Source organism: Brassica oleracea, chromosome C2 (genome assembly GCF_000695525.1).
Source record: "Brassica oleracea var. oleracea cultivar TO1000 chromosome C2, BOL, whole genome shotgun sequence".
Classification (NCBI taxonomy): domain Eukaryota; kingdom Viridiplantae; phylum Streptophyta; class Magnoliopsida; order Brassicales; family Brassicaceae; genus Brassica; species Brassica oleracea.
In genome coordinates, this window is record NC_027749.1 from 29,319,153 (window position 1) to 29,334,105 (window position 14,953).

Below are 14,953 nucleotides of genomic sequence, written 5' to 3' on the forward strand. Positions count from 1 at the left end.
CAAAACCGAAAAATATCGTTTTCCCGCCAGAACCGAAAAATATTATTTTCCGCCAAAACATAAAAAAGATGTTTTCTCGCTAAAACCAAAAAAACTTGTTTTCCCGCCCAAACCGCAAAAAGAAAACTCGTTAATTTTGAAATAATTCTAATGTAAATATATTAAACTAAATAATTAAATGTAATATAGTTAAAATTAATATTAAACATATGATTAAATCAACACAAGGATATTTTGGTAATTTCTTTACTAAACTCATTTGAATGGAAATGAAAATAAAGAAACAAACATGAGATCCATTTAGATGATTCATCTAGATGAACTATGTGGATGGACAAACAAACAATCACAAAAATCTGAATGGATCATTTGAATAGATCATACAAATGAATCATTTGGATGGAGATGACAAATGGTTAAACAAACAGCCCCATAATCATAACTTATCAGAGATTCTATAAGGAAAACAGAGCAAGATAAAACAAGCATTGTGATGAGTTTATTTTTTAAGAAATCTCTCTCTCTCTCTCTCTCTCTCTCTCTTGCTGTGAGTCTAGAGGATTGAACTTGACTTTGTCTAAGGGGGTACTGCAGAAGCTGTCTAACGTATCTCCTTGCGTTGTCACTCCTTAAGAACCCCAAGCTTAAATCCTCAAGACTCACTGTAAGAGAAACAGAGTTCTTAACCAGAACCAAGAGCTCTTGTCATTGTTTCACCGAGAATACAACCAACAGACCAGATATCAATTGATGATGTTTACTCCGAGCAATTAAGGAGCAACTCTGGAGCTCTGTACCAAAGTGTAACAAGTCATGAAGTCTGTATGGGATTTGGTACTCGCAATCCCGAAATCACCAAGCTTAATCACAGTTGAACAAGAGTAGGTCCCTGGCTCTTATCTTCTTGATTGTGGGATGAGAGCAGGTCCACCATACGCAAACCCAATGTACAGCTGAACAAGAGTAGCCCCGGTTCTTATCTTCTTGTAAGCATCCTTACCACTGAAAACACAAAAACTCATCTGCATCATTTTCTGTGTGTGTTTGTTTTCCTCACAATCTAAAAACAAGTTGAGATGTTTACCTTCTAACACCACCACAGCCTATCAGTGGAATCTTTCCCTAAGAGATCGTGAAAATAGCCAATAACCCGAATCAGACATGTTTTAGTTCCTTGGTATTATCAATCTCTTGCATTGATTACCCCAATTTTCCCCCTTTGAAAAGAAATACTAAATTGATACTCTACAAATACAAAAAAAAAAAAAAAATCAAAAACTATTTGATTAAACAACCCATACAACTAATTTTAGTTTGAAAGAGATGACAAATTGGTTTAAAAAAATCTACGATTAGGAGAATCTATATGAAGAAACGCATACCGAGTGTAAATAAACGTTAGATGAAATTGATGAATACATAGAGGTAAATGAACCGTCCGACGATACCAGTAGAGGCAGAACACTTCGATTTCGTTGATTCGTGTGAGAACGAAGAAGAGGATGAAGAAACCGAGATTAGAGTCTAAAAAGTGGATAAACATCGATGAAGAACGGAGATTCTCCAAAAACTATAGATCGCCATTGATGGAGTTGAGAAGCTTTGGCTGAAAGACGTGTAACGTGAAAAAAAAATTAGGGTAAAAACTGGAGTTGTACCTCTCTCGATTTTTTTTTCTGTTTATTAACTTTGTCTTTTTAATATTAAATCAATTACAAAAACAATTATTTGTAATTCAGATTTATTGGTTAATTAAAGGGTACTAGGGCGCGGAGCTTGCGCGGAAATGTTAAAAGATAGATGTCGCTGTATGTGAAAAGTGTTTGGTTAGTATGCATGTAGTGATTATCAGAAGAGATGTATAAGAAGGGTAGAGATGTGTAAATTCATAGTTGGAAATTCTATTTAAACGGAAATGCTAATGAAGATAGCGCATGCAAAGGGGATGTATATTTCTATACTGCATGTTTACTTATGTTAGGTGTATCATGTACATAACACATGATCGTATTTTGTAACCACAATACTAAATTTTAAGTCAACCCTTTTAACAATTAAAACTTATAAACTGTTTTCGTCGGATGAGGTCCGTAGCAGTAAACGGCTTTGAAAAAACATGGAAAAACTGGAAAGTATGAAATAGGATATGCATAATAATAGAAGAAATTGTAAAGAAATGCAAGCAGAGTTTGGATTCACGTGTTATGTACATGATACACCTAACATAAGTAAACATGCAGTATAGAAAGGATATGCTAATTCTAATATTTAACTCAAGCAAAAATACAAAGCTTTTACCTCTTGGAGAATTCTCTTGAATGCATCTCCAACTTGAGTGACAAACTGCGGCGGAATTTTATTCCTGTGCATGTCATAGAGTCCATAACTGAGATAGGAAAAAGCCAGATTATACTTATAAGATTTGATTTCTATGACAAAAAACTAATTCATTAAAATATTGGCCTTGACCCTCAAAAAATTTGAAGGATTTTTATATAGGGATAGGCCCCCAAATTAAGAAAAAAAATTATTGAACTTCTTCAAGAAATGTTTATAGCCCCGAAATTTTAAATCCGGGCCTGTGTATGTACTATAATAGGACGTACAGGCAGTAAAAGGGTACCTTTCGAGATCATGATCAAACAAGATGGAGTGTTCCCCGCTAGTTCGGTATAGAGTGACCCCTAGACGGCGTATAATAGGAGCCAAGGGGTTGTCATTGGAGACTCCATGTAACCTAGACGTTTGAGAAAGGCTTTAGAACACAAGGCTGTTCAAAATGTATAGATCACATATAGATTAAAAAAAACTTCACCAAGAAGCTCCCATATCAACAGGACAACCAAAGGAGTAATCAGTGTGGATCGACCACCAATCCTATCGCGTGATTCGAGAACAGTCACGTTAGTAGAAGCTTCATAGAGGTTCCTAGCAGCAGCGAGACCTGATATACCACTACCAATCACGATCCCGGAAGACTGCACCACATTGTTCTGCTTCTGGAGAAGCGCTGAGATCGTTCCTGCAAGACATGTTACAATGAATCATTCATCAAATCTCTTTCCAAATTAAAGAAAAAAAAATCTTGTATCAGGAAGATCATCAGACTTGGAAAGCAAAAACATATACACACCGCATACAACCCTAACACACAGATTTGATTTTAATCTAAAACCGGAATGCATAATCTCAATTACCATCAGAAAGATCATCGGTAAACGAAATCTTCTTATCCATTGAAGTAACAGAACAGATTTCCAAAATTCGTGAAAAAAATCAACTAAAGGATCTAATAAAAGAGGAAATTTGAAAATCTGCAGAGATCGGAACGAAGCTTATCGTATCAACTCATTGTAAAAACGCGAGATCGAATTATTCAATAGCGACGACCCAAAAACGAATAGAACTTTGAGACTAGGGGTCGAAAGACGGCAAGAGTGTATGGCTTCATTCCCACAGATCTTGCAATTTTGTGATCGCTGCATTTTTTTTTTTTCCTTTTTTTTATAGATTTCTGATGAAGGAAACGGAGGCGTTAACGTGAATACTGGATTCAATGTGAATAACAAATATGGCAGAATTAGAAAAAAATACATTTAACCACATGGAAGGTCAAGAGATAACGACTGGGAAGACAAAGAGATGAGATTGTGAATAGCGGACACGGCAAGGTTAAGCCCTGGTGAAGCACAAAACGCGAGTTTCACTAATCTATCAAACCAAACTCATAACCCAGTCGACCAAACAAAACCGGAAAATATATGGGACCCACAATCTTTATTATTTGCATACGTGGATGCTCTCGGAAGAGAGAAAAATCTCTCATTATATATACTAGATATTTTCCCCGGGCTACGCCCGGGTTTTTTTCATATATTTTAACTAAACTTAAATGATCATATAATTGTTTTTATAATGTATAATTGTAAAAAATATATTTTTGCTTATTTTCAGTTACTTGTCGCTAATTAAATATCATTACAATTGATATATACACCAGCTCCATTTGCTAAAAACTTCATGCATAGTCTTTTCCTATTTGAAATACTCAAATAATCTTGATGGAAGCTACCAAAGGTTATAAAACAAAAAATAAACTGTTTCTGTTTGAAAAATAATATGTTTTATTTTACCGAAGTGACAGGTTAGAATAATTAAGTTTGGTTACTGACCTAAGACTTTCACATAATTGAAGAAGTCGGTGAAGATCGGCTATGTTCTCTTTGATGGAATTCTTTATTCAAGAACATGAGATTGACGATGTTTTTCAAGAACATAAAATTGGCTATGTTCTCTATGTTTGAAAATTAGATTATATATCTAAAACATAAGCATTATAAACACTTCTTCAACCACTAAACGTAAAAAATGTATATATAATAGTTTTAATCCATATAGAATCATATTAATTATAGACATATAAATAATTTTAATACTTTGTTTTCATATATTGTATAATGTGTTAAATGTATTGGAAAGTAAGTTTGTATTGTTAAATTTGTTGTACCAAATGATTTGTAAAGAGAGGACCTTTGTTTAAGCATATGTGTGCAAGAATTTATTTCTAAATTTTAAAGATATAATATATATAAGTTGTAGGACTTTCAAAATTTTCAAAAAATACTATTGAAATTAATTTTAAAATGTTTATGGCTCTGTAAAACTCGGTTCTCTGATTAACTGAATTAATGATGTATTTCAAATATCAGTTAAAAATACAAAAACACAATCCACACTATTTATAATAGTAATGCTTGTACTACATGTCAAAGCTCATCATCATACGTTTTTCTTTAAGAAGATGAACCTTTTATACAAAAAATTCCAACACATATTTTTGGAGAAGTTATGTTGCGTTTAGCACCCAATGATCAAATAGCAAACCTTGAATATACGCAAGCAAGGTGTAAACCATATAATTTTTTTTTTTGGAAAGAAATACAAAACGAAAAGAAAATGCGCCTCAGAGGTAGAAAATAATTAACTTTACCATGAATACATATTTTCCATGGTTGTTTTTTTCATTTATACGAATTTACATTTTAGTTAGTGGGGCTGTGGGGTTGGACACTTCTTTTTGCCTATCAAATTTATCCAGTGACAATGAAGTAACAAACCTATTTCCAATTAACTATTACAGCTTATAAATTAAATTATTTACTTGTTTGCAATCATTTATATAAAGCCACCGGGAGATAAAAAAGTTATCTTGGGAATGCTAGCATTTCCTTAGCCATAATGTCTTCGAGGAGAGGGTTGATTCTCAGCGACGGGAGCACTTGGAGCAGATCCAGCAGTATAACAACTGCAACAACAACAACACGTGATTCTGATTACAGACAGGATAATAGCAAAAACATCAGCTATTTCACATCAGTGTTCAAATTGGCTAAAGAAAAAGCAAGCAACATCAAATGGGTACATCTCAACATCAAAGAACTGTATCATTGTAGCTATCTAATGAAAATAGCTTATGCATAAGATAATATATCTCAACACATTCCTATCAAATTTGTTAACAGCTTTCAGTCAACCAACCAACACAAATGAATGGAAAACTAAAAAGGAAACATAAGCAATTATATGTTAGTACAAAAAATTACCCAAGATGTGTAGGAAGACTAAATCCATTTTAATGAGTGAACCTGGAACAAATAAAGTCAAAACAACTTTGTACATGATAAAGTAGAACACCTAGAACATATAAAAGTATGTTTGATGAAAGACAAAAATATTAGAGTGAAAGCAAAACAGTCCTCAAACCCATCATTTTTCATGGTTCCAACTTCCATTCTTGTGTGAGTCAGCTATATGACTCATATGGTTAGCTTGTGTTTTCTAGTCTTCATCATTCCCAAACTGTTTAAAACACGCTGCAACACAAAATCGATACAAAATAAAAAAACAATCACGTAAAATGGTTACGTGTGGAAAATATACTCATGAGAAAAGATGAACATAGAAAAGATACAGAGAAAAAAAAAGAAAACTTAAACATAGAAACATAGAATCAAAAAGATACCTATTGAGCCGTTTCTTGATAGCAGAGAGAAGCTTGTAATTATCCTGATCGCTAGTGGCAAGAGCTTGACGAACAACCATCTCACGATCCGAACGATCAAGCTTCCTTACGTCAATCGTCTGCACGACGTTCCCGTCTGCGTAACCAGAAGTTTGCGACCGACGCAGAGTCGCTAAATGGCTCCCTTGTCTCTGCGACGGTAACCGTCCGATCGCAGCCCATCTCAGATCTTCTTCATCCTGCTCCACTGTCTCAGCATTCAACGGCCGCGCGGACGATTTTCTTCCCGTCTCGACGTCGATGTCGAAATACTCACTCCCATTGGAAGCATCCGCCATTGATTATTCTCTTCTTCTTCTCCGAGGTCGATCATGATTTTGTTTTCTTCTTCTGCGATCTATGAGAGATATTTTTCTGTTTATAAATTTATCCAGTGACAATGAAGTAACAAACCTATTTCCAATTAACTATTACAGCTTATAAATTAAATTATTTACTTGTTTGCAATCATTTATATAAAGCCACCGGGAGATAAAAAAGTTATCTTGGGAATGCTAGCATTTCCTTAGCCATAATGTCTTCGAGGAGAGGGTTGATTCTCAGCGACGGGAGCACTTGGAGCAGATCCAGCAGTATAACAATTGCAACAACAACAACACGTGATTCTGATTACAGACAGGATAATAGCAAAAACATCAGCTATTTCACATCAGTGTTCAAATTGGCTAAAGAAAAAGCAAGCAACATCAAATGGGTACATCTCAACATCAAAGAACTGTATCATTGTAGCTATCTAATGAAAATAGCTTATGCATAAGATAATATATCTCAACACATTCCTATCAAATTTGTTAACAGCTTTCAGTCAACCAACCAACACAAATGAATGGAAAACTAAAAAGGAAACATAAGCAATTATATGTTAGTACAAAAAATTACCCAAGATGTGTAGGAAGACTAAATCCATTTTAATGAGTGAACCTGGAACAAATAAAGTCAAAACAACTTTGTACATGATAAAGTAGAACACCTAGAACATATAAAAGTATGTTTGATGAAAGACAAAAATATTAGAGTGAAAGCAAAACAGTCCTCAAACCCATCATTTTTCATGGTTCCAACTTCCATTCTTGTGTGAGTCAGCTATATGACTCATATGGTTAGCTTGTGTTTTCTAGTCTTCATCATTCCCAAACTGTTTAAAACACGCTGCAACACAAAATCGATACAAAATAAAAAAACAATCACGTAAAATGGTTACGTGTGGAAAATATACTCATGAGAAAAGATGAACATAGAAAAGATACAGAGAAAAAAAAAGAAAACTTAAACATAGAAACATAGAATCAAAAAGATACCTATTGAGCCGTTTCTTGATAGCGGAGAGAAGCTTGTAATTATCCTGATCGCTAGTGGCAAGAGCTTAACGAACAACCATCTCACGATCCGAACGATCAAGCTTCCTTACGTCAATCGTCTGCACGACGTTCCCGTCTGCGTAACCAGAAGTTTGCGACCGACGCAGAGTCGCTAAATGGCTCCCTTGTCTCTGCGACGGTAACCGTCCGATCGCAGCCCATCTCAGATCTTCTTCATCCTGCTCCACTGTCTCAGCATTCAACGGCCGCGCGGACGATTTTCTTCCCGTCTCGACGTCGATGTCGAAATACTCACTCCCATTGGAAGCATCCGCCATTGATTATTCTCTTCTTCTTCTCCGAGGTCGATCATGATTTTGTTTTCTTCTTCTGCGATCTATGAGAGATATTTTTCTGTTTATTTTGGGGTATGATGTTAAAATGTCACAAACTCAAATTAAAAATCAAACCCCCAAAGTTTCACTCCCTTCTCAAATTCGCCCCAACACTTTCTCCCTTGTCCTAGCAACTCAAGGAAGACTGATCAAGCGAGGATCAACCTCCGCCCTAGCAACACCTCCCGGCGCCTCCTTCGCCACCTCAACCTCACCTTTCCCAACCTCCACCGCCATGTCATCACCACCACCACCCCCGATCTTCTCCTCATCGTAATTAAGATCGCCTTCGTCCATCGCCGACGGATCCGGCTGCATCTCGTAATCCTCCATCCGAGCTGCCCCCTCCCACGTGTACTTCCCGCCGTGACCTGACTTCGGCGGCGGACACCTGATCTTAGTCCCGTCGGAAGGGTGCCTCTCCATCCTTTGGACGCCTTTCTCCATCAGCTTCTTCTTGACTTGATTGATCGTGTCAGGGTTTCGAGTCTTTAGCTCGAGTTTATCGACAGCTTTCCGACCTTCCTCGTCCCGGTGCTCAGATCGTAGATCAGATCGTGAAATGGAATCGAAGAAGAGGAAGAGGAAAGGGTTTCACGAACAATCTACGGAAAAATTAGGGTTTGGAGAAAATGAGGAAGAAGGATCTAGCGTCGGTGAGGTGAAGGTTAGGATGCTTTCCATAGGTGGGATTGCTGGGCCACTAAGATTATCTTGACAGATCAGAAGTTATTCGAAGCCCAATATCCAAAATCAGTTATGACGTGGCGAAACGTTATAACATAATTGGTTGATTTTTTATGCTTACGTGGACACTATAGGAGGAGCTTATATCTCCCTTTTAGTATAGTATAGACTAGAGATTTTTCCCGGGCTACGCCCGGGTTTTTTCATATATTTTAACTAAACTTAAATGATCATATAATTTTTTTTATAATGTATAATTGTAAAAAATATATTTTTGCTTATTTTCAGTTACATGTCGCTAATTAAATATCATTATATATACATCAGCTCCATTTGCTAAAAACTTCATGCAGAGTTTTTCCTATTTGAAATACTCAAATAATCTTGATGGAAGCTACCAAAGGTTATAAAACAAAAAATAAACTGTTTCTGTTTGAAAAATAATATGTTTTATTTTACCGAAGTGACAGGTTAGAATAATTAAGTTTGGTTACTGACCTAAGACTTTCACATAATTGAAGAAGTCGGTGAAGATCGGCTATGTTCTCTTTGATGGAATTCTTTATTCAAGAACATGAGATTGACGATGTTTTTCAAGAACATAAAATTGGCTATGTTCTCTATGTTTGAAAATTAGATTATATGTCTAAAACATAAGCATTATAAACACTTCTTCAACCACTAAACGTAAAAAATGTATATATAATAGTTTTAATCCATATAGAATCATATTAATTATAGACATATAAATAATTTTAATACTTTGTTTTCATATATTGTATAATATGTTAAATGTACTGGAAAGTAAGTTTGTATTCTTAAATTTGTTGTATGTACATGATAAAGTAGAACACCTAGAACATATAAAAGTATGTTTGATGAAAGACAAAAATATTAGAGTGAAAGCAAAACAGTCCTCAAACCCATCATTTTTCATGGTTCCAACTTCCATTCTTGTGTGAGTCAGCTATATGACTCATATGGTTAGCTTGTGTTTTCTAGTCTTCATCATTCCCAAACTGTTTAAAACACGCTGCAACACAAAATCGATACAAAATAAAAAAACAATCACGTAAAATGGTTACGTGTGGAAAATATACTCATGAGAAAAGATGAACATAGAAAAGATACAGAGAAAAAAAAAGAAAACTTAAACATAGAAACATAGAATCAAAAAGATACCTATTGAGCCGTTTCTTGATAGCAGAGAGAAGCTTGTAATTATCCTGATCGCTAGTGGCAAGAGCTTAACGAACAACCATCTCACGATCCGAACGATCAAGCTTCCTTACGTCAATCGTCTGCACGACGTTCCCGTCTGCGTAACCAGAAGTTTGCGACCGACGCAGAGTCGCTAAATGGCTCCCTTGTCTCTGCGACAGTAACCGTCCGATCGCAGCCCATCTCAGATCTTCTTCATCCTGCTCCACTGTCTCAGCATTCAACGGCCGCGCGAACGATTTTCTTCCCGTCTCGACGTCGAGGTCGAAATACTCACTCCCATTGGAAGCATCCGCCATTGATTATTCTATTCTTCTTCTCCGAGGTCGATCATGATTTTGTTTTCTTCTTCTGCGATCTCTGAGAGATATTTTTCTGTTTATTTTGAGGTACGATGTTAAAACGTCACAAACTCAAATTAAAAATCAAACCCCCAAAGTTTCACTCCCTTCTCAAATTCGCCCCAACACTTTCTCCCTTGTCCTAGCAACTCAAGGAAGACTGATCAAGCGAGGATCAACCTCCGCCCTAGCCACACCTCCCGGCGCCTCCTTCGCCACCTCAACCTCACCTTTCCCAACCTCCACCGCCATGTCATCACCACCACCACCCCCGATCTTCTCCTCATCGTAATTAAGATCGCCTTCGTCCATCGCCGACGGATCCGGCTGCATCTCGTAATCCTCCATCCGAGCTGCCCCCTCCCACGTGTACTTCCCGCCGTGACCTGACTTCGGCGGCGGACGCCTGATCTGAGTCCCGTCGGAAGGGTGCCTTTCCATCCTTTGGACGCCTTTCTCCATCAGCTTCTTCTTGACTTGATTGATCGTGTCAGGGTTTCGAGTCTTTAGCTCGAGTTTATCGACAGCTTTCCGACCTTCCTCGTCCCGGTGCTCAGATCGTAGATCAGATCGTGAAATGGAATCGAAGAAGAGGAAGAGGAAAGGGTTTCACGAACAATCTACGGAAAAATTAGGGTTTGGAGAAAATGAGGAAGAAGGATCTAGCGTCGGTGAGGTGAAGGTTAGGATGCTTTCCATAGGTGGGATTGCTGGGCTACTAAGATTATCTTGACAGATCAGAAGTTATTCGATGCCCAATATCCAAAATCAGTTATGACGTGGCAAAACGTTATAACATGATTGGTTGATTTTTTATGTAAGATTATCTTGACAGATCAGAAGTTATTCGAAGCCCAATATCCAAAATCAGTTATGACGTGGCAAAACGTTATAACATGATTGGTTGATTTTTTATGTAAGATTATCTTGACAGATCAGAAGTTATTCGAAGCCCAATATCCAAAATCAGTTATGACGTGGCAAAACGTTATAACATGATTGGTTGATTTTTTATGTAAGATTATCTTGACAGATCAGAAGTTATTCGAAGCCCAATATCCAAAATCAGTTATGACGTGGCAAAACGTTATAACATGATTGGTTGATTTTTTATGTAAGATTATCTTGACAGATCAGAAGTTATTCGAAGCCCAATATCCAAAATCAGTTATGACGTGGCAAAACGTTATAACATGATTGGTTGATTTTTTATGTAAGATTATCTTGACAGATCAGAAGTTATTCGAAGCCCAATATCCAAAATCAGTTATGACGTGGCAAAACGTTATAACATGATTGGTTGATTTTTTATGCTTACGTGGACATTTTAGGAGGAGTTTATATCTTCCTTTTAGTATAGTACATATATAGATGATTAGGGTATTAACAGAAATGTAAATCATATTTCCCTAAATAATTTTCTAAAAATTCTATTGGGACAAATCAAAGTTCTAGATGTTTCTTTTTTCCAAATTTCTTTTATATCTATTGAAGTATGCAATAAATCATCAAATTGTCAAATCAATGAAAGTTAGATAGATTAATTGTTTCATAAACAATAACATATTTCCGAAGAAAACTTTTCAAATTGACGATTTTAATACATGATATATTACGGTAAATACAACGCATAAAATGGATATTTAAAACTTTTCGTCACATTTTTCTTTTGAAAAATGTATTACCAATTAATAAATGTTGTGTATATTTTATTATATATTTTCATATTATATCACTACATTATGTTTAACACACTAATGTGTATATTAAAAACATTTCCTCATAATTTTGATTCATGTATATTACATTTCCCTTTTTAGTTGTTATATATTTGAAAATGATACTAAATCGTAAGTTATACTAAATACAAGTATCTGTATATTTATAATTAATAAGATTTCCGAATTTCTTGTGGAGACTTTTGATCAAATATAGGAAATCGAGTTGTTAAGATATTATTTACATTATTTAGATTTCATTTGATATTTGCCCTAATTTTTCATGTATTAATGTTAGGGTGTTATTCCATCGATTGATTACAAAGTTATCATAGCACCTATCATTTTCCTCGAAGGGTTGGACTCTCGATCTTTCGAAATGTTTCAGTAAGAGTCTAATTAGTACAAAAATGGACAGTGTGGAATGGAATGTTCGGTTACGATTGTGAAATAATACTGATGGATGCAAATGTGAGTATCCTTCAAATAGCTTATGGGAGTATCCTATAATTTAATTATATATTATACTAATTTGGTAATCATTTTTTCATATAGGGGCAAATGATTCAATCAACTCTTCTTTAATGCGTAAATTCTATTGTATGCTTAATAAGCATTCCTGGGTTAGACTATCTAATTTCGAAGTAGTCCATTATACTGGCATTACTAGAGTAACTTGTCATAAGAATCATATTCTTTTTGGTGTTACTATTTGTGTTGAATTTATATTTCCAGAAGGGACACCCCAAATATTCTCATTCGTAAAATACAATGAGTTAAAAAGGGGGTTAATTCATCCCGAAATTTGATTCGTTTAGAACTCTAGCCTTTTCATTTTTTTAGTTAAGTCTATTATGTTACAAATTAATAAAATTGTATAGTTATTTTTCTTCAACTTTAGACATATTAGGTGCTCGTAAATTTGTTGGAAATCTACATTGGGATTTAACCAAACCGTTAGAACTGAATATCTCAAACATATCAGTTTAATATTGTTTTCATTAACTGATATCAAGTAAGTGTACATTTTAATTGTTATTTTTTTTTATCGCTTATTCAAATATATGATTCCTATATATATTTTTTTTTTTGCAATCTTTACTTTAGCCTCAATCGAGTCGTTGTGTTGCATATGAAAAAAATGACAGAACATGTGAATACATTCTGGACATCTTATGTGGATGACATAGTCATCTACATGCTACGGTTCTGGAAGATTGAAATTCTCGCGGTTAGATAAATTTAGATCATATTTTATTCCAGTATTTATTATATATATTTTAACAGTATGATTCAATAGTTCATTTTGTATACAATATGTAGGGGGATATAAACATATTACAAACATTCTCGGATGCTCAGAGATAATGTTTAATCCATTAATTGAAGCAGTTACAACGTTCAAAACAATGTTGGTAAATATATTCAATATATATATATATATATATAATGATTTTCACAATATATGTTGACATATTTTTTATTGTTTGACAGGATCGAAGAAAAGAAAAAAAAACAGTTTGAGATTTTATTGTCCACAATTATGTGTTTTATTCCATTTTAGTTTGACTACATGTACTCTTATTTATTTATTATTGGAATATTTTTTATCATCATTTCAAAAGTTCCAAATAATCAATTCAAAATTTCATTGTTATAAACGAAAGTTATGAAATTTTATAATTATTTTCAAACATTTATGATCATTTTCTAATTAAAAATTTAATATAATGGTATGCTTTATTAACTGAATTTTAAATTAAATTATTATCATATAATATTTAACTTCTTTTTCGAAATATATTATAAAGACGATATTACAATATTCCTTTTCCAACTACGGCGCTATAAATACTCTATTATTTATCACAATCCTTACTTTAAAAACCTCAGCAAAAAAAAAAAAAAAAAAAATCATGACTTCGTTTTGACTTTCAGATCTGAGTGAAGGGTTTTCATAGTTTGAAACTTGGGTCATATGGTGTAATGTGTCTTCTTAGATCATAATATACACTTTTTATCTTTCATGAAATTTAAAATTTTCATTTTCATTTAAAATTTGAGTTTTACGCTTAAATTTTAATTTTCCGCTTTCCTAGAAAACTTCTCAAAAGACTTCTAGTAAAAGTGTTATATGTTTGAACTTATGTAGTGTTTGATCTTTTGTAAATTTGACTAAGTTTTCTCCCTTAGATAAATGTTGTAAGTTGATGAGAAGAAATTGTTTACAATTTCAAACTTATATTTTTGCATACAGGAGATCCAAAGATGAGAAAAAGACTATTGAAATTTATTATTTCATAAAGTGCAAATTACATTATTAGCATTGGGAAACGTAGAACCGTACTCTTACTTGCTGGTCATAGAACCATACTCTTATTCTATATTACATCTTGGCCTCACAAATGGCAGTAACTGCTTCGATAACAAATATAGAACCATCTTTCAACCACTCTGCAACATGAAAGACTCAGTCTCAGCAACAACTCAAAACCTCATATCGTATGATTAAGATCATGAAACTAAAGCTCCTATTAAGTGTAAACCATAAGCCTAGTCAATACACATGAAACAAAGAACAGAAACAGAAACAACAACGAATGAGCTATATACCTTAGCATGTTCAATTTCTTCAAAAAGCAAACGAGCCAGTCTAAGAAGAACCATGACCCCAATAGTAATCATAGCGACATCTGAATTTATCTCTCTCAAAAGGGTGAAACACATGTTGTGCTTTATTGTTCAAAAGTCCAATACCGCACACTTTAGAAGACCTAACATCAAAAAGCAAGTAACACCAACATCAGGTAATGAGAAGAGAGCAATACTACATCCATGCTTGTCATCGCTCTGGATGGTGAATTTAGGGGGAGCAAGCTCGGGCAAAAGGCAGCATAGATCTGGAGACGTGACACCGTGCTTGTCGTCGGAGAAGTCACGGCGAGGAGCCTCCTCCATCAAGCTTCGTCTACATCCTCCTTCACCAAGCACAAAAAAAAATCTGAATCAAAACTCACACACACACACAGACATAGAAGGAGAGAGGTAACCGTGAGAGAGGTCCGGCGAGAGAGAGAAAGACACGCGAGAGAGAATCCGGTATGGGAGAGGAGACCTGAAGGCAAGCAAGAGAGAGGAGGGAGCGTGGGAGAGATCTGGCAAGAGATAGAAAGATCCGGTGTCAGAGAGAGAGAGAAAGAGAGAGAGAGAG

The 14,953-nt window shown here is 35.0% G+C and overlaps 3 protein-coding genes, 1 long non-coding RNA gene and 1 pseudogene across 4 annotated transcripts; all 5 read right to left on the reverse strand.

The window, feature by feature from the left end:
• Positions 1-390: 390 nt before the first annotated feature.
• On the reverse strand, positions 391-1,747 carry LOC106325430. The gene is made up of 3 exons (XR_001266904.1): positions 1,383-1,747; positions 1,085-1,245; positions 391-1,002 (listed from the first exon to the last, which is right to left on the reverse strand). It is a non-coding gene; the product is annotated as an uncharacterized LOC106325430 (long non-coding RNA).
• A 448-nt stretch (positions 1,748-2,195) lies between these two features.
• On the reverse strand, positions 2,196-3,237 carry LOC106323953 (annotated as a pseudogene).
• Positions 3,238-4,977: 1,740 nt separating this feature from the next.
• On the reverse strand, positions 4,978-6,433 carry LOC106322575 (ABC transporter G family member 31-like). Its single transcript, XM_013760634.1, has 3 exons — positions 6,023-6,433; positions 5,604-5,873; positions 4,978-5,305 (listed from the first exon to the last, which is right to left on the reverse strand). The coding sequence occupies exons 1-2, from the start codon at positions 6,358-6,360 to the stop codon at positions 5,864-5,866; spliced, it is 348 nt and encodes a 115-aa protein (XP_013616088.1). The 5' UTR covers positions 6,361-6,433; the 3' UTR covers positions 4,978-5,305; positions 5,604-5,863.
• A 528-nt stretch (positions 6,434-6,961) lies between these two features.
• LOC106323955 lies at positions 6,962-10,633 on the reverse strand (the record flags this gene model as incomplete). Its single annotated transcript, XM_013761995.1, has 3 exons — positions 6,962-7,052; positions 9,317-9,495; positions 9,645-10,633. A coding segment is annotated over one exon (459 nt), but the record flags the coding sequence as incomplete, so codon positions are not given.
• On the reverse strand, positions 7,003-8,369 carry LOC106323954 (the record flags this gene model as incomplete). Its single annotated transcript, XM_013761993.1, has 2 exons — positions 7,003-7,231; positions 7,381-8,369. A coding segment is annotated over one exon (459 nt), but the record flags the coding sequence as incomplete, so codon positions are not given.
• Positions 10,634-14,953: the final 4,320 nt, after the last annotated feature.